The 27,189-nt window shown below is 47.1% G+C and overlaps 1 protein-coding gene across 1 annotated transcript in view; it reads right to left on the bottom strand.

Annotated features, from left to right (window-relative positions):
* Positions 1-593: 593 nt before the first annotated feature.
* mfsd14a2 (major facilitator superfamily domain containing 14A2) overlaps positions 594-27,189 on the bottom strand; it is a 62,930-nt gene continuing 36,334 nt past the window's right edge. The window contains exons 10-12 of the mRNA XM_064930064.1: positions 7,902-7,999; positions 5,109-5,275; positions 594-4,643 (exon numbers count right to left, since the gene is read on the bottom strand). Coding sequence (XP_064786136.1) covers positions 4,431-4,643; positions 5,109-5,275; positions 7,902-7,999 — 478 coding nt within the window. The 3' untranslated portion in view covers positions 594-4,430. The remainder of the gene's footprint in view (positions 4,644-5,108; positions 5,276-7,901; positions 8,000-27,189) is intronic.

The following is a 27,189-nucleotide window of genomic DNA, read 5'->3' as shown; positions in this document are numbered from 1 at the left end:
CTTTAATAAATACTTTGCCATTAGATTCCCATGTTTACATGCTATTATGATAATCATCCTCCACCGGTCCAGTCACAGAGGGGAAGGGAGGCTCAGGCCACATCGGACTACAAAACAGGAGCGACCCACAGAACCACGGTCAGTATGAGAAATATATACAGAACAAAAATGTTCGCAATGTGTAGAAGGGTTGGTCCCATGTTTCATGAGCTGAAATAAAAGATCCCAGAAATGTTCCATATGCACAAAAAACTAATTTCTCTCAAATGTGTTTACATCCCTTTTAGTGAGCATTTCTCCTTTGCCAAGTTATCCATCCAACTGACAGGTGTGGCATATCAAGAATGATTGATCTTTACACAGGTGCACCTTGTGCTGGGAACAATAAAAGGCCACTCTAAAATGTGAATTTTTGTCGTCACACAACACAAGCATCAGATGTCTCAAGTTGAGGGTGAATGCAATTGGCATGCTGACTGCAGGAATGTCCACCAGAGCTGAATGTCAATTTGTCTAGCGCTCTGATGAAGGCCTCGAGGCTGATACGTGAAGCTTAACAAAGAGCAGTGATACTAGCAAGAACAGCGTGTGGGTTTCTTTTTTTTCCCTCATGATTTCTCTACCTCTACCATAAGCCGGCTCCAACTGGCCTCACAAAATGCAGGCCACATATGTCAACGTTGTGAACAGTGTCCCATGGTGGTGGTGGGGTTATGGCATAAACAGGCATAAACTACAGACAACGAACACAATTGGATTTTTATCAATGGCAATTTGAACGCACAGAGATACTGTGAGGAGGTCCTGAGGGCCATTGTTCAGCCATTCATCCACCTCCATCACCTCATGTTTCAGCATGATAAGGTATCTGTGACCAACAGATGCATATCTGTATTCTCAGTCATTTGAAATCCATAGAGTAGGGCATAATTTATTTATTTCAATTGACGGATTTCCCTAAATGATCTGTAACTCAGTAAAATCTTTGAAACTGTTGCTATGTTGCGTTTATATTTTTGTTCAGTATAGTTGCGCCACACTACTGTAGCAATCAGATCAGTAGGATCCCATCTCCTTTTAACACACTGAGTGTATAAAACATTAGGAACACCTGCTCTTTCCTTGACAGAGGGACCAGGTGAAAGCTATGATCCCTTATTGATGTCACTTCTATTATTTACTGCAATCAGTGTAGATGAAGGGGAGGAAAAAGGTTAAAGAAGGATTTTTAAGCCTCGAGATCATTGAGACATGCATTGTGTATGTGTGCCATTCAGGGGGTGAATGGGCAAGACAAAAGATTTAAGCGTCTTAGAACAGGGTATGGTAGTAGGTACCAGGCGCACGGGTTTGTGTCAAGAACTGCAACACTGCTGTTTAAAAAAATTAAAATACTCAACAGTCTCCCGTGTGTATCAGAATGGTCCAACTCCCAAAGGACATCCAGCCAACTTGACAACTGTGGGAAGCATTGGAGTCAACATGGGTCTGTATCCCTGTGAAACACTCAACACCTTGTAGAGTCCATGCCCTGACCAAATGAGGCTGTTCTGAGGGCAAAAGGAGGTCCAACTCAATATGAGGAAGGTTTTCCTCATGTTTTGTGCGCACACACACACACACACACGTTTAAGTAAACAAATGTTTGTACATTTACTGAAATACATGTTTGAGGTGTAAATGGTGTTGTGGCTGGTGCAGAATCAATTGTAATTATTAATATAGGATCGTAGTCATTGGTTTTACTGTCCTTAAGTGTGGTTTTGGTCCAATTCAATATGTTCTGGAGCATTGGCATATCTATTCCCTATGTAGTGTACTACTTTTGACCAGGGCCCATAGGGTGCCAGTCGGGACACACAGGTAGAGCAGAAGTGTAATGGCCTCACTGCTAACCCAGTTGGAGTGTACTACTTTTGACCAGGGCCCATAGGGTGCCAGTCAGGACACACAGGTAGAGCAGACGTTTAATGGCCTCACTGCTCACCCAGTTGAAATTACAAATAGTATGTTTGGTTGGCATAACAACATGTATTGCTTAGAACATTCAATTATGCTAGTGATGTCATCTATTGATACAATTTCACAAAAGTAACCAAAATTAACAGCTTATTGTTAAATCGAACTGACCGTTGAGAAATTAAACTTTTTAAATGCTAAAGCTAAAGATTCAATAAATCCCCAAAATGTTGAAGAAAACCACAAATAAAAACATTGGAACATCTAAGTGTTAAAAGCTCTTCAAAAATAGCACTTCAACTTTGCAAAAAAAAAAAAAAAAGTTTAAGTAGTCAAACAAATTAACAAAAACAAACGTTGTGATTATGAAAAAGGAAACTGACATTTTATATCCATCATGCACCATCCATCCTCACACATAAGGATGGCTCTGCTGCAGACAGACTGATACATGTTTGATAGTAGTAGTAGACACCCTCACACATAAGGATGGCTCTGCTGCAGACAGACTGATACATGTTTGATAGTGTCTTGATGCTGTATTGTTTGTCCTTCATGTTCTAACACTTTAATGTTACCCCTTCCTTGTTTTAAATTATTATAATTTTTTTTTAAATATGGCACACAACAAGTTAATAATTTGACTAAATAGAAATTCTCAAAATGTCCAACATTTTGACATCAATCAGTTCTATTTGGTTATTTCAATGCACTTGAGGCTCATTTACAACAACAACAAAAAAATATCGTTTCAAAAGTACAACAGCAAAGATTTACAGTAGTATCTGCAACACCTTTGCAGTCAAAGACGGACAGACACGGGAGCTAAAACCACATTTGCAGCCTTGTCTAATGCCACACACACAACAGTTAACCGACTATCCTACCGCAGAACAAAATGATATGATTTTTTACTGAACGTAATAATATTATTACTACAGACCGTTTCATTAACAATACCAGTGCTCACATTGATACCCACATTACAGCTCAGGGAACCTTTTCACCCACCAAGTATCTTACAGTAGGAATGCTGATCTTGGCTCAGGATGTCCCCCGACCATATAATCATATTCACTATGATCCAACAGGCAACACTGATCCTAGATCAGCACTCGAGACACTTTGTGAATAAAAGAACCAGAAACCGTCTATGGGCAAGTTGTTAACAGAACTAAAGTCATGCCAGTCTAGTTCTGTTAACAACTGTAGTTAAAACAAAGTCATGCCAGTCTGTGTGTTAACTACGGTTGTGCCTAGATTCACATCGAAGAGGGTTGTGAGAAGTAGAATTAGAAAACAAGGCTCCAATAGCAGCGAAAGCAACAATCACAGACCCACCTCAGACAGTCAGACAACAGTCTTCATACAGGTTGTTGTAATATATTAATATGAAGACAACGTCACTGCCAAGGCAACATTTCTCTGGAATAAAAACTTTGAACACAACTCGCCTTAAGTGTGTGATGAACACAGGAAACATATCCAACTGTCTTGCTAATCTAACGGAACAGACGACAGGAAGGTAAACGTTGAAAAACTAAAGTGGTTGACACACAACTCAGTTAAATGTGATATTCAATGGAATGGGAGGTTGGTCAGTCAAATGTTAGCTTCAAGTCCCTCTGGAAAAATCATGAAAGGTTGATGTCTATTGTGCTGTCCCCATCTGGATGGGTAGTGGTTCTTAGATGGATCTTCAGAGGCTCTCCTCAAGTTCTACAGTGTTTGCCTCACAAATTGCACCCTCTTTCCCTATATAGTGCACCAGAGGCTGGTGAAAAGTAGTGCACTATAAAGGGAATAGGGGTAATTTTGGAGGCATACACTAACTTCTCTCCCTGTTTTGGACACACAGAGGAAGACCTGCTTTCTCATCTGCCATATTAAAGTCAATAAAATCTGAAGTTTGGTAGCTTGTAAACTGGCCAGCAGAACTATGTTGTCGACTCCATTTCTAAGGGAAAGAACAGTTGTTGTCGTCAAGAGTGGGTTGCTTGGCTACATTGGTTGCATCACAAACGGTACCCTATTCCCTAGTGGGCCCTGGTCAAAAGAAGTGCACTATTTTAGGGACTAGGGTGCCATTTTGGACAAATACATCACACAGAGCTTAGTATCAGTTCAGATAACATTGGACCTTCACTCCAACCAGATCCCGCCCATGTGGGACAGATGAGTGTGCATAGTCCTCTGGCAGGAACTCTACATCCCCACCTCCTTTATCCTCTTCCTGCTTGTCAAGACTCTCAGGGCAGAGATCAGCTCAACCAAGACAGTCTCTCTCTCACACACACACACACAAACTCAGCTGCTTCAGATAAACCACAGCCCACAAGGTGTTCAGACACACACATGCATTTTCCTTGCCCGAAGAAGAGGCCACTCATCTGGGTACATGTGTGAAAGTAATGGTTCACTTGTTTGGGCTCAGGGGGAGCAAGTGTGGAGTTTGTGCCCCCAGGCTGGTGTTATACACAGCTGCCATCCAGTAGCAGCTCCTTGCCCTCGGCCCCACTACTGGGAGGGCTGTGTGAGTGGCTCTGGGCCCCGTTGTTGTGTTTCTTGTAGCCTCCCGGCCGGACGCCCGGGCCACTGTGCTCTGGGATGAACAGGGCTACTAACAGAGACAGCAGTACGGAGCACGCCCCGAACAGGAAGGGAGGCCCGGGGATGATGGAACTCTGGAGGAAGAGCGAGAGAGAGGGGCAGAGAAACTGATGATTAATAGGGAGGGTCTCTGTAAAAAGGGGGATGTGTGTGTTTTAGCGAAGTGCCCAACAACTGTCCCTTCAGTCAGATGTACAGTAGGTAGGAGATTATTAATGGTGTGTCTGAAGGCTGACACATCCATGTTTTTATAGGTGAGTGACACCATGATATCAATACTGTCTGAATATATACTCCTATACCGTTGTCTCTCAGTCCTGTCCAATACACTCCTCCACGGTCTCACCTCGTCAGTGGGGTTGGCCGTGTGTGTGTGTGTCCTCTATCCTCCACGGTCTCACCTCGTCAGCAGGGTTGGCAGTGTGTGTGTGTGTCTATCCTCCACGGTCTCACCGCATCAGCAGGGTTGGCTGTGTGTGTGTGTGTGTGTGTGTGTGTGTGTGTGTGTGTGTGTGTGTGTGTGTCCTCTATAGTCTCACCTCATCAGCAGGGTTGGCCATGTTAGGTTTGGGTTCTTTCCCAGGGCTGTCTACAGCGTCCAGATCAGTCAGCTCCACATGGAACAGGTAGAATATAAAGCCATAGAAGGCCGGGCCGAGCCCGTTACACAGACCACGGATACCTGTTATCACCCCCTGGACAACACCTAGGAGACGGATACAAAGACATTCAATCAAGATGCACTCTTTTTTTGTTCTTTAAAAAAAAAAATGTTTTACCCCGTTTTCTCCCCAATTTCGTGATATCTAATTGTTTTTAGTAGCTACTATCTTGTCTCATCGCTACAACTCCCATACGGGCTCCGGAGAGACGAAGGTTGAAAGTCATGCATCCACCGATACACAACGCAACCAAGCCACACTGCTTCTTAACACAGCGCTCATCCAACCCGGAAGCCAGCCGCACCAATGTGTCGGGGGAAACACTGTGCACCTGGAAACCTTGGTTAGCGTGCACTGCGCCCGGCCCGCCACAGGACTCGCTGGTGCGCGATGAGACAAGGACATCCCTTCCAGCCAAGCCCTCCCTAACCCGGGCGGCGCTAGGCCAATTGTGCTTCGCCCCACGGACCTCCCAGTCGCGGCCGGTTACGACAGAGCCTGGGCGCGAACCCAGAGTCTCTGATGGCACAGTTGGCGCTGCAGTACAGCGCCCTTAACCCCTGCGCCACCCGGGAGGCCAAGATGCACTTTCAGTTAGGGCTGGGTGGTAAACCCTATCTCACTAAATACCAGTACTGATGCATGGAACAGTTTGGGTTTTTACTTTACATACCACTATTTCAATGTTTGGTTTGTTACATGTAAAATACATGTAATAACTGAGTAAACAAACTCAAATGATGGTAATTGTCTGTTTCTACCAGCAGTAAGAGGCAGCTGATGTAAAGGATGCGAAATGGCTAGCTAAGTTAGTGGTGTTCGCGCTAAATAGCATTTCAAATCGGTGACGTCACTTGCTCTGAGACCTTGAAGTCATAGTTCCCCTTGCTCTGCAAGGGCCGTGGCTTTTGTGGTGCGATGGGTAACGATGCTTCGAGGGTGACTGTTGTTGATGTGTGCAGAGGGTCCCAGCAGTAAGAGGGCCTGTTCCTACCAGCAGTAAGAGGGCCTGTTCCCACCAGCAGTAAGAGGGCCTGTTCCCACCAGCAGTAAGAGGGCCTGTTCCCACCAGCAGTAAGAGGGCCTGTTCCCACCAGCAGTAAGAGGGCCTGTTCCCACCAGCAGTAAGAGGGCCTGTTCCCACCAGCAGTAAGAGGGCCTGTTCCCACCAGCAGTAAGAGGGCCTGTTCCCACCAGCAGTAAGAGGGCCTGTTCCCACCAGCAGTAAGAGGGCCTGTTCCCACCAGCAGTAAGAGGGCCTGTTCCCACCAGCAGTAAGAGGGCCTGTTCCTACCAGCAGTAAGAGGGCCTGTTCCTACCAGCAGTAAGAGGGCCTGTTCCTACCAGCAGTAAGAGGGCCTGTTCCCACCAGCAGTAAGAGTCACCAGCAGTTTTCCATTAAGAGGGCCTGTTCCCACCAGCAGTAAGAGGGCCTTTACCAGCAGTAAGAGGGCCTTTCCCACCAGCAGTAAGAGGGCCTGTTCCCACCAGTAAGAGGGCCTGTTCCCACCAGCAGTAAGAGGGCCTGTTCCCACCAGCAGTAAGAGGGCCTGTTCCCACCAACAGTAAGAGGGCCTACCACCACAGTAAGAGGGCCTGTTCCCACCAGCAGTAAGAGGGCCTGTTCCCAAAAAGAGGGCCAAACCATTAAGAGGGCCTGTTCCCACCAGCAGTAAGAGGGCCTGTTCCCACCAGCAGTAAGAGGGCCTGTTCCCACCAGCAGTAAGAGGGCCTGTTCCTACCAGCAGTAAGAGGGCCTGTTCCTAAGCAGAACCTGTTCCTACCAGCAGTAAGAACCTGTTCACCAACAGTAAGTGTTCCTCCAGCAGTAAGAGGGCCTGTTCCTACCAGCAGTAAGAGGGTCTGTTCCTACCAGCAGTAAGAGGGTCTGTTCCTACCAGCAGTAAGAGGGTCTGTTCCTACCAGCAGTAAGAGGGTCTGTTCCTACCAGCAGTAAGAGGGCCTGTTCCTACCAGCAGTAAGAGGGCTGGGTAACTTTTACTTGAGTCATTTTCCATTAAGGTACCTTTACTTTCACGCAAGTATTGTTGTTAGGTATTTTTACCACCACTGCCTGTGAGTTATAACTAGTGGCATAGCACCCTAAAACATATACAGACATTAGTTTGGGTTAATTGAAAAATCAAACCATTGGTATTGCGAAATACATACACACACCCCCCCCCCCTATACGGTATGAACAGAACATCTCCCAAGCCGAGGAAGAACCACACAACATATCGTGTCACTCCAGGTTTACTTCGATATGTTGTCTTATCAACATTTGGAAAGGTTTTAAACAAACTACTCAGAAAACAGAACCACTTTTCATTATTTTGTTGTTGTCTTGTCAGCATTTGGAAAGTTTACAGACAAACTACTCAGAAAACAGAACTTTTATTATATATATATATATATAAGTCAAAAATGTTGCAATATGATATCTGGGGCATATCGCCCAGCCCAACCTTCCGCTACTGCGTTTCCCCATATAACTTTGACATATTCACTACAATGGTCTTGAATAATGATGAATATTTAGGTTGCAATCTTGAGAGCAAGTTTACGAGACTAAGTATTGTACGTGATCTGGAATAACATTTCAGATCTCAATTTACGATTGGGCAGTGTCATATTGAGGCTCATACAGTTTTGCTAGCATTAGCTTACCCTGCTGGTCAGGGTCTGCGTTGCGGGACACAATGGCACTGACGGCTGGGAACGTGATGCTAGACATGGCTGCTACCGCTCCTGCTGCCCACATCATCCTGATGGGAGAGAGAAACACACACACATCGTTACACACCGTCATGACGTTGGCCTGGGGGTAGGTTTATGACAGTCATAAATACCTCTTCCCCCCTTTTTCCTCTGTTACATTTGCAAAACCATTGGTTAACAGAGATTCTGGGAAAATCAGAAGGTGGGGGGAAATTAACTATATTCTGGTAATCCGACCAATTGAACATATGCGGTGGTACTTAATGAATATGTCAGTTTGGTTGTCAGACATTCTCATCAATAATATGACAAACTCCACAGTGGAAAGTCTACACATCAGAGTTATCGGATTCACATTGAATTGTTGTTCAATTTAAATGTTTGAATATGAAATTATTCGTAATGGCATGAAATGTGATTTTAGCCTCTAAAATGTGAGATTTGGATTTTCATAAGGTAGGGCTCTGCTCAATCAGTGGCCTGCCCCTGTGAAAGGACATGGGCTATAAATTGTTGTTCAATTTAAATGTTTGAATATGAAATTATTCGTAATGGCATGAAATGTGATTTTAGCCTCTAAAATGTGAGATTAGGGCTTTCATAAGGTAGGGCTCTGCTCAATCAGTGGCCCGCCCCTGTGAAGGGACATGGGCTATAAAACTTTTCAAACACGCCCTCCTCTCCCTTCCTATATAAAGTCTTGACGACAATATAACCTCCTGTTCAGAGGATGTGAGGACGACGGTCCGATGTCAGAATGGTTCAGATAATAACTACAGAACGAAGCCAACATCAGCGTGAGCTTTGGTTGTGAATGGTATGAACTTTTACTACAAAGTATCCAATTTACCAGCAGTGACATTCTTTAAAGGACTCGGTTGGGCAACACAGCCTTCCGTCAACCATCAACCTACCGAAGCGCAGCTAGAGTATTTATTGCATTTTCCTTTCCAAATGTGCGGTAATTTAGAATGCATAAGATACTGTGGTAGCAGGGTAGCCTAGTGGTTAGAGCATTGGACTAGGTTGCAAGTTCAAATCCCCGAGCTGACAAATCTGTTGTTCTGCCCCTGAACAGGCAGTTAACCCATTGTTCCTAGGCAGTCATTGAAAATAAATAAATTTGTTCTTAACTGACTTGCCTAGTTAAATAAAAAGGTAAATAAAAACTATTTACAAAAAACTGATAGCACAGCTTCACCCTTTGTTCCTCAGTCTTCCTGCTCCATTTTATTCAAACCCAGCCCCTTTTCTTTTGTGTAACAAGCTGTCATATCTGTTCCGCCCGCTAGGGACGTTTTCCTTTATGTCATTTGTAATCAAGTTATGATTAATTATGTGTATGTGTAATTCTGTGTGATTAGTTAGGTATTTAGTAAATATAAATAAATCCAATTTTGTTTTGCCGATTCAACTTGTTAGCGAGGGTTCATGCAGAAAACCAAGAATTTACAACTTTCAGATGAGACTGAATTAAGATTACAATTAATATTGACTGCTATTGATGTGAAATGTTACGAGGTCTTTAAGAGTTTATTCGGAAGATAACAGCTCTATAAATATTATTTTGTGGTGCCCCGACACTCTATTTAATTACATTTACATGATTAGCTCAATCAGGTAAAATTAATTAATCCGGCATAGCCAAAGACACGACAACACACACCTCGTCACACAAGTGTGGAATTTTAAAGACCGAGCCCTACCCATGCTCGTGACATTCAGGCTCTACCATACCCAGGCCTGATTGTTTCTGCTAAATTTAAAGCCCGGCCCTGCCCGAAACCACTTCCTCTGTTAGTAAATCCATTAGATGGCCTCTCGGTCTGTCACTCGCTCCCCGTGCACAGGCAGCTCGCCCTGCATGCACTCTGCTAATTGCGGCTCTGGGTCTGTGAGTAGCCAGAGCAACGGCTCCACTTGGCCTGCTCAATGAAGAGACATGAGAGCAGTTAGCTATTTTTAAAATCAATCAAAACTCAAGGAATATTATTTTCTGTGAAATAATCTCTCCTGTTTTATATCTGACAAGGTTGAAACACTTCCGACACCATGGAATGATTTTAGTCAGATATGAATGTACTGTGTAGCAGAGCACGTGCAAATGGCTTCAAACCGTTAGTGATCAATTTGGTGATACCAGAGCCCTACACGTAACCTAGATATTGACGAGAAAACAGGCCCTACCCGTAACCTAGATATTGATGAGAAAACAGGCCCTACCCGTAACCTAGATATTGACGAGAAAACAGGCCCTACCCGTAACCTAGATATTGACGAGAAAACAGGCCCTACCCGTAACCTAGATATTGACGAGAAAACAGGCCCTACCCGTAACCTAGATATTGACGAGAAAACAGGCCCTACCCGTAACCTAGATATTGACGAGAAAACAGGCCCTACCCGTAACCTAGATATTGACGAGAAAACAGGCCCTACCCGTAACCTAGATATTGATGAGAAAACAGGCCCTACCCGTAACCTAGATATTGACGAGAAAACAGGCCCTACCCGTAACCTAGATATTGATGAGAAAACAGGCCCTACCCAGCCCTAATCCAGATGTATAATGTTGGAGTCCGTCGGGCTTGGGTCAGGTAGCAGTCATCACACACACGGTGGGAAATTAACTTCAGTCCACCAGGTACATTTAAAAGAAAGACATCGACCAGCCACGGATTGTTTTAAAAATCAGCCAAAATATTTTCCTCCATTATTACATCCCAAAAAATAACACAAATAAGCATGTATTACTAGTATGAAGTAATGGGGTATATTGCTTAATTTAAGGACCTGCGTCTTTTAACCAATGCATGTTAAAATAATTAATTTAGATACAATAGTAAAAACAGATGAACAGTTCTAGAACTGAACATTAATCAACACAGTGCCTTCCCTTCCACAAAATGAGCGATAGGGCTAATATATTACCCTAGTTCAGAGCTCTAAGCTGACAACGAGTACATTTTTTTTTACCCCTTTTCGCAAAAATGTTGTGGTATCCAATTGGGCGTTACAGTCTTGTCTCATCGCTGCAACTCCCCGTACAGAGGACTCGGGAGAGGCGAAAGTCGAGCCGTGCGTCCCCCAAAACACAACCCAACCAATGCCCACTTAACCTGGAAGCCAGCCGCACCAATGTGTCGGGGGAAACGCCATACACCTGGCGACCGTGTCTGCGTGCACTGCGCACAGCCCGCCACAGGAGTTGCTGGTGCACGATGGGACAAGGACATCCCTGTCGGTCAAACCCTCCCCTAACCTGGACGACACTGGGACAATTGTGCACTGCCCATGGGTCTCCCGCTCGCGGCCGGCTGCGACAGAGCCCGGACTCGAACCCAGAATCTCTAGTGGCACAGCTAGCACTGCAGTACCTTAGACCAATGCACCACTCGGGAGGCCCCTAGATGTGTTCTTAAGTAGAAATCTAGAAGCATTAAAGTATGAGTGTTTTAATAAGAAATGACTAAAAGTTAATGAATAAAAGTTGTGCGCGATCCATGCTCAATCAAGCACAATCATTAGGTGAGACAAATGTTCAGCTGCTCCTTTAAAAGGAAAAATACTAAATCCTATCATTTAGTGTATATTTTTCAGGAAAACATTTTTTGAAATTTGTCGTTATAATAAGGTTGGTAGCAACATGTGGATATCTGTTGCAGTTCAAGTCTACTACAAAACCCACAATGCAATGGTCTGTATGTGCTGGGTAGCTAACTAGCAAACGTAGCTACACACTAGAGATGTGAAAAATGGACCATTTTGCTTGACATTTAAAAATGACATTTATCAATTTACAATGCAGAATAATGGTCCTATAACATATGTATGACCGCTAGGGCTGGACAATTCCGTTTTATACAACTTGTGGGTCTAATTCTGGATGCTGATTGGTTAAAACCGCATTCCAGCCGGTGTCTATTCCACAAGCTACCACGGGCTAAAGCTATGACTTTGAAATGGCTATTTACTCTGTTCCATCTCACTGCGCAATCCCCTGTCATCAGCCCAGCCAGGCAATTTATAAACTTGGTTTCCACTATAAAAAAAACCCATCTAGACATGATCTCCCATTGCTTTTAGAGTAGCATTTGGTTTTCAACAGCTGAGATTTGTAGAAACCTTGCGGTCTGCCTCTGACATTTGCAACATCGTTTTAATATTAAAATTCAATCTCCAGCTATCCAATAGTATTGAACGTGCCAGAAGTTGGGGAAAAAACAAAAACAGGCAGGCAGCGTTTCTCAGCCAGTCTAAATCATGAATCAGCTGGCATCATTTTTTATGGATATATACAAAGAAATGTCAATAGAAGAACAGGTAAAATTAAACTAAAACGTCATTGCAGCTTCAGTTTGAAATGATTGTGTTAGCTGTGTTGGCTAGTTCCTCTGAACAACAGAGTCATGACAAGAGAGCACATTTTCTATGCCAGGTAAAACCGCACATCATTAGCTCATTGTTATGAATGTATCCAAATAAATGTCACTAGAAAACTATGTATAAAAAAACCCCGTAAATGCTGCTACTTTGTTGTTATTCTGTCCGACGTGAATAAGTTAGCCGTAGTTGGCTAGCTAGCAAGCAAGGGATAAGAACTTATGGCAATGTGAGCAAGTATGACAATGGAATATTTAGAATGAACGAATGGGTTGTGTCCATAAATAGAGAACAAAAAGACTGAACGACTGTGTCACGTCTGGCAACCCAACGACCAGCAATCTAAGATGTTACAACTTAAATATCTACCGCAACCCTTTACAGACATAGAACACAGCTACAGTAGCATGTCCATAGAGACAATTGAGAACTTCAGACAATTAAAAAAATGCTGCATCAGTTCTGTACCTTTTCAGACAGTAGAACGAATGACTTATCAGCAACCATCACTCCTGTGTTCCAATGGCACTTTGTGTTAGCGAATCCAAGTTTAGCATTTAAAAAAAGGCTAATTGATCAGTAGAAAACCATTTTGCAATTACGTTAGCGCAGCTCAAAACTTTTGTTCTGATTAAAGAAGCAATGAAACTGGCCTTCATTAGACTAGTTGAGTATCTGGAGCATCAGCATTTGTGGGTTCGATTACAGGCTCAAAATGAACAGAAACAAATAACTTTCTTTTGAAACTCATCAGTCTATTCTTGATCTGAGAAATGAAGGATATTCCAAGTGAGAAATTGCCAAGAAACCGAAGATCTGATACAACGCTGTGTAGAACTCCCTTCACAGAACAGCACAAACGGTCTCAAACCAGAATAGAAAGAGGAGTGGGAGGCCCCGGTGCACAACTGAGCAAGAGGACAAGTACATTAGAGTGTCTAGTTTGAGAAACAGATGCTTCACAAGTTCTCAACTGGCAGCTTCATTAAATAGTACCCACAAAACACCAGTCTCAACGTCAACAGTGAAGAGGCGACTTCGGGATGCTGGCCTTCTAGGCAGAGTTGCAAAGAAAAAGCCATTAATCAGACTGGCTAATAAAAATAAAAGATTAAGATGGCCCCAAAAAAAACAGACACTGGACAGAGGAACTCTGCCTAGAAGGCCAGCATCCTGGAGTCACCCCTTCACTGTTGACGTTGAGACTGGACAGAGGAACTCTGCCTAGAAGGCCAGCATCCTGGAGTCACCCCTTCACTGTTGACGTTGAGACTGGACAGAGGAACTCTGCCTAGAAGGCCAGCATCCTGGAGTCACCCCTTCACTGTTGACGTTGAGACTGGTGTTTTTGCGGGTTCTATTTAATGAAGCTTGAGGACTCGTGAGGTGTTCGTCTCTCAAATTAGACACTAATGTACTTGTTCAACCTGCAGATCGATGTGCCTCACAGAGTGGAGTCTGACATTTACAACAGTTACCATGCAATGTACCCTGGACAGAAGAGGCAGACAAATAAGATAAATGTGTTAAGACCCTCTGTTAAATTAAACAAATATTTCTCGAGGTAGGAATATATAAACAACATGATCAATGGCTCATTGGAGAGAAGACAACCTCCGGCATTATGACTTGGCCAGTATTGAAATCTGACATGATCATTTTTCTAAAAGTCGTATTCCTATTAACTTCCAGTGTAGTGAGAGCGGCGTTTCCGCAATGCAACGTCATACCGGACTAAATTTCTTCCTGCTGGAACAGCAATAGCTCAGGATACACATAACATGAACAGCAATAGCTCAGATACACATAACATGAACAGCAATAGCTCAGATACACATAACATGAACGGCAATAGCTCAGATACACATAACATGAACGGCAATAGCTCAGATACACATAACATGAACAGCAATAGCTCAGATACACATAACATGAACAGGATACACATAACATGAACAGCAATAGCTCAGATACACATAACATGAACAGCAATAGCTCAGATACACATAACATGAACAGCAATAGCTCAGATACACATAACATGAACAGCAATAGCTCAGATACAGATACATAACATGAACAGCAATAGCTCAGATACACATAACATGAACAGCAATAGATCAGGATACACATAACATGAACAGCAATAGCTCAGATACACATAACATGAACAGCAATAGCTCAGATACACATAACATGAACAGCAATAGCTCAGATACACATAACATGAACAGCAATAGCTCAGATACACATAACATGAACAGCAATAGCTCAGATACACATAACATGAACAGCAATAGCTCAATACACATAACATGAACAGCAATAGCTAACAGAACAGCAATACATACATAACATGAACAGCAATAGCTCAGCACATAACATGAACAGCAATAGCTCAGATACACATAACATGAACAGCAATAGCTCAGATACACATAACATGAACAGCAATAGCTCAGGATACAGATACATAACATGAACAGCAATAGATCAGATACACATAACATGAACGGCAATAGCTCAGATACACATAACATGAACAGCAATAGCTCAGATACACATAACATGAACAGCAATAGCTCAGATACACATAACATGAACAGCAATAGATCAGATACACATAACATGAATACGAACAGCAATAGCTCAGATACACATAACATGAACAGCAATAGCTCAGATACACATAACATGAACAGCAATAGCTCAGATACACATAACATGAACAGCAATAGCTCAGATACACATAACATGAACGGCAATAGCTCAGATACACATAACATGAACAGCAATAGATCAGATACACATAACATGAACAGCAATAGATCAGATACACATAACATGAACAGCAATAGATCAGATACACATAACAACATGAAATGACCCCGGGGGAAAAAAATAAAAATCAGTAGAACATCGACCAGAGATGCACAAAAACAATATAACATTCAAAATGGTTGACTCTTAATTTAAGGGACAGGCCATTACCGTGGTAACTTGGGCACTTGTACGTCTATGATGAAAGAAATCTGACGGGCGTCTTCCTAGCGGCATAAAGTGGCAGCAAACTCGAAGTAACATTGAAAAACAACTTAGCGTGTGACCAAAACGATGCAGCTGGCAAAGAAACGAGGACAAAGTCACACTTTAGTAGCTTTTCTTGTCAATTAAACCAACTTCTACACGCGGATAAACTTTTGGGTGAACTTTTTTCCCCCCTTGTCCAAAACGCTGTGTGACCACCGGCCGATGTGGGCTGCTGAAATAGACATTCTTACCTGTCAATGACAAAATCTACCCACCACCCTACGTGCGCACACCCCCCCCCAACCAACTTCATAATCATGGCAAGAGGGGAAACTGTGCACACACACACACACCGCCTGAACCCTCCGCTCACACCGTAACATCACTTTGGAAAAAGTTACTTTTCATTTGAGGTGAATCTTTAACAAAGTATTTTCACACTCCAGAGAGGAAGCATGCAACAGACCAGAGTGTACTGACAAGTCATATAGTCACTCTTCACTGCAGCCACACCTAACAGTAACCAACATAAGACAACACAAACAGAGCATCAGGACTAGTCTCTCCCGGGGCCTAACTACTAACACAGAGCATCAGGACTAGTCTCTCCCGGGGCCTAACTACTAACACAGAGCATCAGGACTAGTCAACTACTAACACAGAGCATCAGGACTAGTCTCTCCCGGGGCCTAACTACTAACACAGAGCATCAGGACTACTTTCTCTCCCGGGGCCTAACTACTAACACAGAGCATCAGGACTAGTCTCTCCCGGGCCTAACTACTAACACAGAGCATCAGGACTAGTCTCTCCCGGGCCTAACTACTAACACAGAGCATCAGGACTAGTCTCTCCCGGGGCCTAACTACTAACACAGAGCATCAGGACTAGTCTCTCCCGGGCCTAACTACTAACACAGAGCATCAGGACTACTTTCTCTCCCGGGGCCTAACTACTAACACAGAGCATCAGGACTAGTCTCTCCCGGGCCTAACTACTAACACAGAGCATCAGGACTAGTCTCTCCCAGGGCCTAACTACTAACACAGAGCATCAGGACTAGTCTCTCCCGGGCCTGACTACTAACACAGAGCATCAGGACTAGTCTCTCCCGGGGCCTAACTACTAACACAGAGCATCAGGACTAGTCTCTCCCGGGCCTAACTACTAACACAGAGCATCAGGACTAGTCTCTCCCGGGGCCTAACTACTAACACAGAGCATCAGGACTAGTCTCTCCCGGGGCCTAACTACTAACACAGAGCATCAGGACTACTTTCTCCCCGGGGCCTAACTACTAACACAGAGCATCAGGACTAGTCTCTCCCAGGGCCTAACTACTAACACAGAGCATCAGGACTAGTCTCTCCCGGGCCTAACTACTAACACAGAGCATCAGGACTACTTTCTCTCCCGGGGCCTAACTACTAACACAGAGCATCAGGACTAGTCTCTCCCGGGGCCTAACTACTTACACAGAGCATCAGGACTAGTCTCTCCCGGGGCCTAACTACTTACACAGAGCATCAGGACTAGTCTCTCCCGGGCCTAACTACTAACACAGAGCATCAGGACTACTTTCTCTCCGGGGCCTAACTACTAACACAGAGCATCAGGACTAGTCTCTCCCGGGGCCTAACTACTAACACAGAGCATCAGGACTAGTCTCTCCCGGGGCCTAACTACTAACACAGAGCATCAGGACTAGTCTCTCCCGGGGCCTAACTACTAACACAGAGCATCAGGACTACTTTCTCTCCCGGGGCCTAACTACTAACACAGAGCATCAGGACTAGTCTCTCCCGGGCCTAACTACTAACACAGAGCATCAGGACTAGTCTCTCCCGGGGCCTAACTACTAACACAGAGCATCAGGACTAGTCTCTCCCGGGCCTAACTACTAACACAGAGCATCAGGACTAGTCTCTCCCGGGGCCTAACTACTAACACAGAGCATCAGGACTAGTCTCTCCCGGGGCCTAACTACTAACACAGAGCATCAGGACTACTTTCTCTCCCGGGGCCTAACTACTAACACAGAGCATCAGGACTAGTCTCTCCCGGGGCCTAACTACTAACACAGAGCATCAGGACTAGTCTCTCCCGGGGCCTAACTACTAACACAGAGCATCAGGACTAGTCTCTCCCGGGGCCTAACTACTAACACAGAGCATCAGGACTAGTCTCTCCCGGGCCTAACTACTAACACAGAGCATCAGGACTAGTCTCTCCCGGGGCCTAACTACTAACACAGAGCATCAGGACTAGTCTCTCCCGGGGCCTAACTACTAACACAGAGCATCAGGACTAGTCTCTCCCGGGGCCTAACTACTAACACAGAGCATCAGGACTAGTCTCTCCCGGGGCCTAACTACTAACACAGAGCATCAGGACTAGTCTCTCCCGGGGCCTAACTACTAACACAGAGCATCAGGACTAGTCTCTCCCGGGGCCTAACTACTAACACAGAGCATCAGGACTAGTCTCTCCCGGGGCCTAACTACTAACACAGAGCATCAGGACTACTTTCTCTCCCGGGGCCTAACTACTAACACAGAGCATCAGGACTACTTTCTCTCCCGGGGCCTAACTACTAACACAGAGCATCAGGACTAGTCTCTCCCGGGGCCTAACTACTAACACAGAGCATCAGGACTAGTCTCTCCCGGGGCCTAACTACTAACACAGAGCATCAGGACTAGTCTCTCCCGGGGCCTAACTACTAACACAGAGCATCAGGACTAGTCTCTCCCGAGGCCTAACTACTAACACAGAGCATCAGGACTAGTCTCTCCCGGGGCCTAACTACTAACACAGAGCATCAGGACTACTTTCTCTCCCGGGGCCTAACTACTAACACAGAGCATCAGGACTAGTCTCTCCCGGGGCCTAACTACTAACACAGAGCATCAGGACTACTTTCTCTCCCGGGGCCTAACTACTAACACAGAGCATCAGGACTACTTTCTCTCCCGGGGCCTAACTACTAACACAGAGCATCAGGACTAGTCTCTCCCGGGGCCTGACTACTAACACAGAGCATCAGGACTACTTTCTCTCCCGGGGCCTAACTACTAACACAGAGCATCAGGACTACTTTCTCTCCCGGGGCCTAACTACTTACACAGAGCATCAGGACTAGTCTCTCCCGGGCCTAACTACTAACACAGAGCATCAGGACTAGTCTCTCCCGGGCCTAACTACTAACACAGAGCATCAGGACTAGTCTCTCCCGGGGCCTAACTACTAACACAGAGCATCAGGACTAGTCTCTCCCGGGGCCTAACTACTAACACAGAGCATCAGGACTAGTCTCTCCCGGGGCCTAACTACTTACACAGAGCATCAGGACTAGTCTCTCCCGGGCCTAACTACTAACACAGAGCATCAGGACTAGTCTCTCCCGGGGCCTAACTACTAACACAGAGCATCAGGACTAGTCTCTCCCGGGGCCTAACTACTAACACAGAGCATCAGGACTAGTCTCTCCCGGGCCTAACTACTAACACAGAGCATCAGGACTAGTCTCTCCCCGGGCCTAACTACTAACACAGAGCATCAGGACTAGTCTCTCCCGGGGCCTAACTACTAACACAGAGCATCAGGACTAGTCTCTCCCGGGGCCTAACTACTAACACAGAGCATCAGGACTAGTCTCTCCCGGGCCTAACTACTAACACAGAGCATCAGGACTAGTCTCTCCCGGGGCCTAACTACTAACACAGAGCATCAGGACTAGTCTCTCCCGGGCCTAACTACTAACACAGAGCATCAGGACTAGTCTCTCCCGGGGCCTAACTACTAACACAGAGCATCAGGACTACTTTCTCTCCCGGGGCCTAACTACTAACACAGAGCATCAGGACTAGTCTCTCCCGGGGCCTAACTACTTACACAGAGCATCAGGACTAGTCTCTCCCGGGGCCTAACTACTTACACAGAGCATCAGGACTAGTCTCTCCCGGGCCTAACTACTAACACAGAGCATCAGGACTAGTCTCTCCCGGGGCCTAACTACTAACACAGAGCATCAGGACTAGTCTCTCCCGGGCCTAACTACTAACACAGAGCATCAGGACTACTTTCTCTCCGGGGCCTAACTACTAACACAGAGCATCAGGACTAGTCTCTCCCGGGGCCTAACTACTAACACAGAGCATCAGGACTACTTTCTCTCCCGGGGCCTAACTACTAACACAGAGCATCAGGACTACTTTCTCTCCCGGGGCCTAACTACTAACACAGAGCATCAGGACTACTTTCTCTCCCGGGGCCTAACTACTAACACAGAGCATCAGGACTAGTCTCTCCCGGGCCTAACTACTAACACAGAGCATCAGGACTACTTTCTCTCCCGGGGCCTAACTACTAACACAGAGCATCAGGACTACTTTCTCTCCCGGGGCCTAACTACTAACACAGAGCATCAGGACTACTTTCTCTCCCGGGCCTAACTACTAACACAGAGCATCAGGGCTAGTCTCTCCCGGGGCCTAACTACTAACACAGAGCATCAGGACTAGTCTCTCCCGGGGCCTAACTACTAACACAGAGCATCAGGACTAGTCTCTCCCGGGCCTAACTACTAACACAGAGCATCAGGACTAGTCTCTCCCGGTGCCTAACTACTAACACAGAGCATCAGGACTAGTCTCTCCCGGGGCCTAACTACTAACACAGAGCATCAGGACTAGTCTCTCCCGGGCCTAACTACTAACACAGAGCATCAGGACTAGTCTCTCCCGGGGCCTAACTACTAACACTGAGCATCAGGACTAGTCTCTCCCGGGGCCTAACTACTAACACAGAGCATCAGGACTACTTTCTCTCCCGGGGCCTAACTACTAACACAGAGCATCAGGACTAGTCTCTCCCGGGGCCTAACTACTAACACAGAGCATCAGGACTAATTTCTCTCCGGGCCTAACTACTAACACAGAGCATCAGGACTACTTTCTCTCCCGGGGCCTAACTACTAACACAGAGCATCAGGACTAGTCTCTCCCGGGCCTAACTACTAACACAGAGCATCAGGACTAGTCTCTCCCGGTGCCTAACTACTAACACAGAGCATCAGGACTACTTTCTCTCCCGGGCCTAACTACTAACACAGAGCATCAGGACTAGTCTCTCCCGGGGCCTAACTACTAACACAGAGCATCAGGACTAGTCTCTCCCGGGGCCTAACTACTAACACAGAGCATCAGGACTAGTCTCTCCCGGGGCCTGACTACTAACACAGAGCATCAGGACTACTTTCTCTCCCGGGGCCTAACTACTTACACAGAGCATCAGGACTAGTCTCTCCCGGGGCCTAACTACTTACACAGAGCATCAGGACTACTTTCTCTCCCGGGGCCTAACTACTAACACAGAGCATCAGGACTAGTCTCTCCCGGGGCCTAACTACTAACACAGAGCATCAGGACTAGTCTCTCCCGTGGCCTAACTACTAACACAGAGCATCAGGACTAGTCTCTCCCGGGGCCTAACTACTAACACAGAGCATCAGGACTAGTCTCTCCCGGGGCCTAACTACTAACACAGAGCATCAGGACTAATTTCTCTCCCGGGGCCTAACTACTAACACAGAGCATCAGGACTACTTTCTCTCCCGGGGCCTAACTACTAACACAGAGCATCAGGACTACTTTCTCTCCCGGGGCCTAACTACTAACACAGAGCATCAGGACTAGTCTCTCCCGGGGCCTAACTACTAACACAGAGCATCAGGACTAGTCTCTCCCGGGGCCTAACTACTAACACAGAGCATCAGGACTAGTCTCTCCCGGGGCCTAACTACTAACACAGAGCATCAGGACTAGTCTCTCCCGGGGCCTAACTACTAACACAGAGCATCAGGACTAGTCTCTCCCGGGCCTAACTACTTACACAGAGCATCAGGACTACTTTCTCTCCCGGGGCCTAACTACTTACACAGAGCATCAGGACTAGTCTCTCCCGGGGCCTAACTACTTACACAGAGCATCAGGACTACTTTCTCTCCCGGGCCTAACTACTAACACAGAGCATCAGGACTAGTCTCTCCCGGGGCCTAACTACTAACACAGAGCATCAGGACTAGTCTCTCCCGGGCCTAACTACTAACACAGAGCATCAGGACTAGTCTCTCCCGGGGCCTAACTACTAACACAGAGCATCAGGACTAGTCTCTCCCGGGCCTAACTACTAACACAGAGCATCAGGACTAATTTCTCTCCCGGGGCCTAACTACTAACACAGAGCATCAGGACTACTTTCTCTCCCGGGGCCTAACTACTAACACAGAGCATCAGGACTAGTCTCTCCCGGGGCCTAACTACTAACACAGAGCATCAGGACTAGTCTCTCCCGGGGCCTAACTACTAACACAGAGCATCAGGACTAGTCTCTCCCGGGGCCTAACTACTAACACAGAGCATCAGGACTAATTTCTCTCCCGGGGCCTAACTACTAACACAGAGCATCAGGACTACTTTCTCTCCCGGGGCCTAACTACTAACACAGAGCATCAGGACTAGTCTCTCCCGGGGCCTAACTACTAACACAGAGCATCAGGACTAGTCTCTCCCGGGGCCTAACTACTAACACAGAGCATCAGGACTAGTCTCTCCCGGGCCTAACTACTAACACAGAGCATCAGGACTAGTCTCTCCCGGGGCCTAACTACTAACACAGAGCATCAGGACTAGTCTCTCCCGGGCCTAACTACTAACACAGAGCATCAGGACTAGTCTCTCCCGGGGCCTAACTACTAACACAGAGCATCAGGACTAGTCTCTCCCGGGGCCTAACTACTAACACAGAGCATCAGGACTAGTCTCTCCCGGGCCTAACTACTAACACAGAGCATCAGGACTAGTCTCTCCCGGGCCTAACTACTTACACAGAGCATCAGGACTAGTCTCTCCCGGGCCTAACTACTAACACAGAGCATCAGGACTAGTCTCTCCCGGGCCTAACTACTAACACAGAGCATCAGGACTACTTTCTCTCCCGGGGCCTAACTACTAACACAGAGCATCAGGACTAGTCTCTCCCGGGGCCTAACTACTAACACAGAGCATCAGGACTAGTCTCTCCCGGGGCCTAACTACTAACACAGAGCATCAGGACTAGTCTCTCCCGGGCCTAACTACTAACACAGAGCATCAGGACTAGTCTCTCCCGGGGCCTAACTACTAACACAGAGCATCAGGACTAGTCTCTCCCGGGCCTAACTACTAACACAGAGCATCAGGACTAGTCTCTCCCGGGGCCTAACTACTAACACAGAGCATCAGGACTAGTCTCTCCCGGGGCCTAACTACTTACACAGAGCATCAGGACTACTTTCTCTCCCGGGGCCTAACTACTAACACAGAGCATCAGGACTAGTCTCTCCCGGGGCCTAACTACTAACACAGAGCATCAGGACTAGTCTCTCCCGGGGCCTAACTACTAACACAGAGCATCAGGACTAGTCTCTCCCGGGGCCTAACTACTAACACAGAGCATCAGGACTAGTCTCTCCCGGGGCCTAACTACTAACACAGAGCATCAGGACTAATTTCTCTCCCGGGGCCTAACTACTAACACAGAGCATCAGGACTACTTTCTCTCCCGGGGCCTAACTACTAACACAGAGCATCAGGACTAGTCTCTCCCGGGGCCTAACTACTAACACAGAGCATCAGGACTAGTCTCTCCCGGGCCTAACTACTAACACAGAGCATCAGGACTAGTCTCTCCCGGGCCTAACTACTAACACAGAGCATCAGGACTAGTCTCTCCCGGGGCCTAACTACTAACACAGAGCATCAGGACTAGTCTCTCCCGGGGCCTAACTACTAACACAGAGCATCAGGACTAGTCTCTCCCGGGGCCTAACTACTAACACAGAGCATCAGGACTACTTTCTCTCCCGGGGCCTAACTACTAACACAGAGCATCAGGACTAGTCTCTCCCGGGGCCTAACTACTAACACAGAGCATCAGGACTACTTTCTCTCCCGGGGCCTAACTACTAACACAGAGCATCAGGACTACTTTCTCTCCCGGGCCTAACTACTAACACAGAGCATCAGGACTAGTCTCTCCCGGGGCCTAACTACTAACACAGAGCATCAGGACTAGTCTCTCCCGGGCCTAACTACTAACACAGAGCATCAGGACTAGTCTCTCCCGGGGCCTGACTACTAACACAGAGCATCAGGACTACTTTCTCTCCCGGGGCCTAACTACTTACACAGAGCATCAGGACTAGTCTCTCCCGGGGCCTAACTACTTACACAGAGCATCAGGACTACTTTCTCTCCCGGGGCCTAACTACTAACACAGAGCATCAGGACTAGTCTCTCCCGGGGCCTAACTACTAACACAGAGCATCAGGACTAGTCTCTCCCGGGGCCTAACTACTAACACAGAGCATCAGGACTAGTCTCTCCCGGGGCCTAACTACTAACACAGAGCATCAGGACTAGTCTCTCCCGGGGCCTAACTACTAACACAGAGCATCAGGACTAATTTCTCTCCCGGGGCCTAACTACTAACACAGAGCATCAGGACTACTTTCTCTCCCGGGGCCTAACTACTAACACAGAGCATCAGGACTACTTTCTCTCCCGGGGCCTAACTACTAACACAGAGCATCAGGACTAGTCTCTCCCGGGGCCTAACTACTAACACAGAGCATCAGGACTAGTCTCTCCCGGGCCTAACTACTAACACAGAGCATCAGGACTAGTCTCTCCCGGGCCTAACTACTAACACAGAGCATCAGGACTAGTCTCTCCGGGGCCTAACTACTAACACAGAGCATCAGGACTAGTCTCTCCCGGGGCCTAACTACTTACACAGAGCATCAGGACTACTTTCTCTCCCGGGGCCTAACTACTTACACAGAGCATCAGGACTAGTCTCTCCCGGGCCTAACTACTTACACAGAGCATCAGGACTACTTTCTCTCCCGGGGCCTAACTACTAACACAGAGCATCAGGACTAGTCTCTCCCGGGGCCTAACTACTAACACAGAGCATCAGGACTAGTCTCTCCCGGGGCCTAACTACTAACACAGAGCATCAGGACTAGTCTCTCCCCGGGGCCTAACTACTAACACAGAGCATCAGGACTAGTCTCTCCCGGGGCCTAACTACTAACACAGAGCATCAGGACTAATTTCTCTCCCGGGGCCTAACTACTAACACAGAGCATCAGGACTACTTTCTCTCCCGGCGCCTAACTACTAACACAGAGCATCAGGACTAGTCTCTCCCGGGGCCTAACTACTAACACAGAGCATCAGGACTAGTCTCTCCCGGGGCCTAACTACTAACACAGAGCATCAGGACTAGTCTCTCCCGGGGCCTAACTACTAACACAGAGCATCAGGACTAGTCTCTCCCGGGCCTAACTACTAACACAGAGCATCAGGACTAGTCTCTCCCGGGGCCTAACTACTAACACAGAGCATCAGGACTAGTCTCTCCCGGGGCCTAACTACTAACACAGAGCATCAGGACTAGTCTCTCCCGGGGCCTAACTACTAACACAGAGCATCAGGACTAGTCTCTCCCGGGGCCTAACTACTAACACAGAGCATCAGGACTAGTCTCTCCCGGGGCCTAACTACTAACACAGAGCATCAGGACTAGTCTCTCCCGGGGCCTAACTACTAACACAGAGCATCAGGACTAGTCTCTCCCGGGGCCTAACTACTTACACAGAGCATCAGGACTAGTCTCTCCCGGGGCCTAACTACTAACACAGAGCATCAGGACTAGTCTCTCCCGGGGCCTAACTACTAACACAGAGCATCAGGACTACTTTCTCTCCCGGGGCCTAACTACTAACACAGAGCATCAGGACTAGTCTCTCCCGGGCCTAACTACTAACACAGAGCATCAGGACTAGTCTCTCCCGGGGCCTAACTACTAACACAGAGCATCAGGACTAGTCTCTCCCGGGGCCTAACTACTAACACAGAGCATCAGGACTAGTCTCTCCCGGGGCCTAACTACTAACACAGAGCATCAGGACTAGTCTCTCCCGGGGCCTAACTACTAACACAGAGCATCAGGACTAGTCTCTCCCGGGGCCTAACTACTAACACAGAGCATCAGGACTAGTCTCTCCCGGGGCCTAACTACTAACACAGAGCATCAGGACTAGTCTCTCCCGGGGCCTAACTACTAACACAGAGCATCAGGACTAGTCTCTCCCGGGCCTAACTACTAACACAGAGCATCAGGACTAGTCTCTCCCGGGGCCTAACTACTAACACAGAGCATCAGGACTAGTCTCTCCCGGGGCCTAACTACTAACACAGAGCATCAGGACTAGTCTCTCCCGGGGCCTAACTACTAACACAGAGCATCAGGACTAGTCTCTCCCGGGGCCTAACTACTAACACAGAGCATCAGGACTAGTCTCTCCCGGGGCCTAACTACTAACACAGAGCATCAGGACTAGTCTCTCCCGGGGCCTAACTACTAACACAGAGCATCAGGACTAGTCTCTCCCGGGGCCTAACTACTAACACAGAGCATCAGGACTAGTCTCTCCCGGGGCCTAACTACTAACACAGAGCATCAGGACTAGTCTCTCCCGGGGCCTAACTACTAACACAGAGCATCAGGACTAGTCTCTCCCGGGCCTAACTACTAACACAGAGCATCAGGACTAGTCTCTCCCGGGGCCTAACTACTAACACAGAGCATCAGGACTAGTCTCTCCCGGGGCCTAACTACTAACACAGAGCATCAGGACTAGTCTCTCCCGGGGCCTAACTACTAACACAGAGCATCAGGACTAGTCTCTCCCGGGGCCTAACTACTAACACAGAGCATCAGGACTAGTCTCTCCCGGGGCCTAACTACTAACACAGAGCATCAGGACTAGTCTCTCCCGGGCCTAACTACTAACACAGAGCATCAGGACTAGTCTCTCCCGGGGCCTAACTACTAACACAGAGCATCAGGACTAGTCTCTCCCGGGGCCTAACTACTAACACAGAGCATCAGGACTAGTCTCTCCCGGGGCCTAACTACTAACACAGAGCATCAGGACTAGTCTCTCCCGGGGCCTAACTACTAACACAGAGCATCAGGACTAGTCTCTCCCGGGGCCTAACTACTAACACAGAGCATCAGGACTACTTTCTCTCCCGGGGCCTAACTACTAACACAGAGCATCAGGACTAGTCTCTCCCGGGGCCTAACTACTAACACAGAGCATCAGGACTACTTTCTCTCCCGGGGCCTAACTACTAACACAGAGCATCAGGACTAGTCTCTCCCGGGGCCTAACTACTTACACAGAGCATCAGGACTAGTCTCTCCCGGGGCCTAACTACTAACACAGAGCATCAGGACTACTTTCTCTCCCGGGGCCTAACTACTAACACAGAGCATCAGGACTAATTTCTCTCCCGGGGCCTAACTACTAACACAGAGCATCAGGACTACTTTCTCTCCCGGGGCCTAACTACTAACACAGAGCATCAGGACTAGTCTCTCCCGGGGCCTAACTACTAACACAGAGCATCAGGACTAGTCTCTCCCGGGCCTAACTACTAACACAGAGCATCAGGACTAGTCTCTCCCGGGGCCTAACTACTAACACAGAGCATCAGGACTACTTTCTCTCCCGGGGCCTAACTACTAACACAGAGCATCAGGACTACTTTCTCTCCCGGGACCTAACTACTAACACAGAGCATCAGGACTACTTTCTCTCCCGGGGCCTAACTACTAACACAGAGCATCAGGACTACTTTCTCTCCCGGGGCCTAACTACTAACACAGAGCATCAGGACTAGTCTCTCCCGAGGCCTAACTACTAACA

Source organism: Oncorhynchus masou, chromosome 3 (genome assembly GCF_036934945.1).
Source record: "Oncorhynchus masou masou isolate Uvic2021 chromosome 3, UVic_Omas_1.1, whole genome shotgun sequence".
In the NCBI taxonomy this organism is placed as follows: Eukaryota; Metazoa; Chordata; class Actinopteri; order Salmoniformes; family Salmonidae; genus Oncorhynchus; species Oncorhynchus masou.
This window is presented reverse-complemented; position numbering and strand designations above follow the sequence as displayed.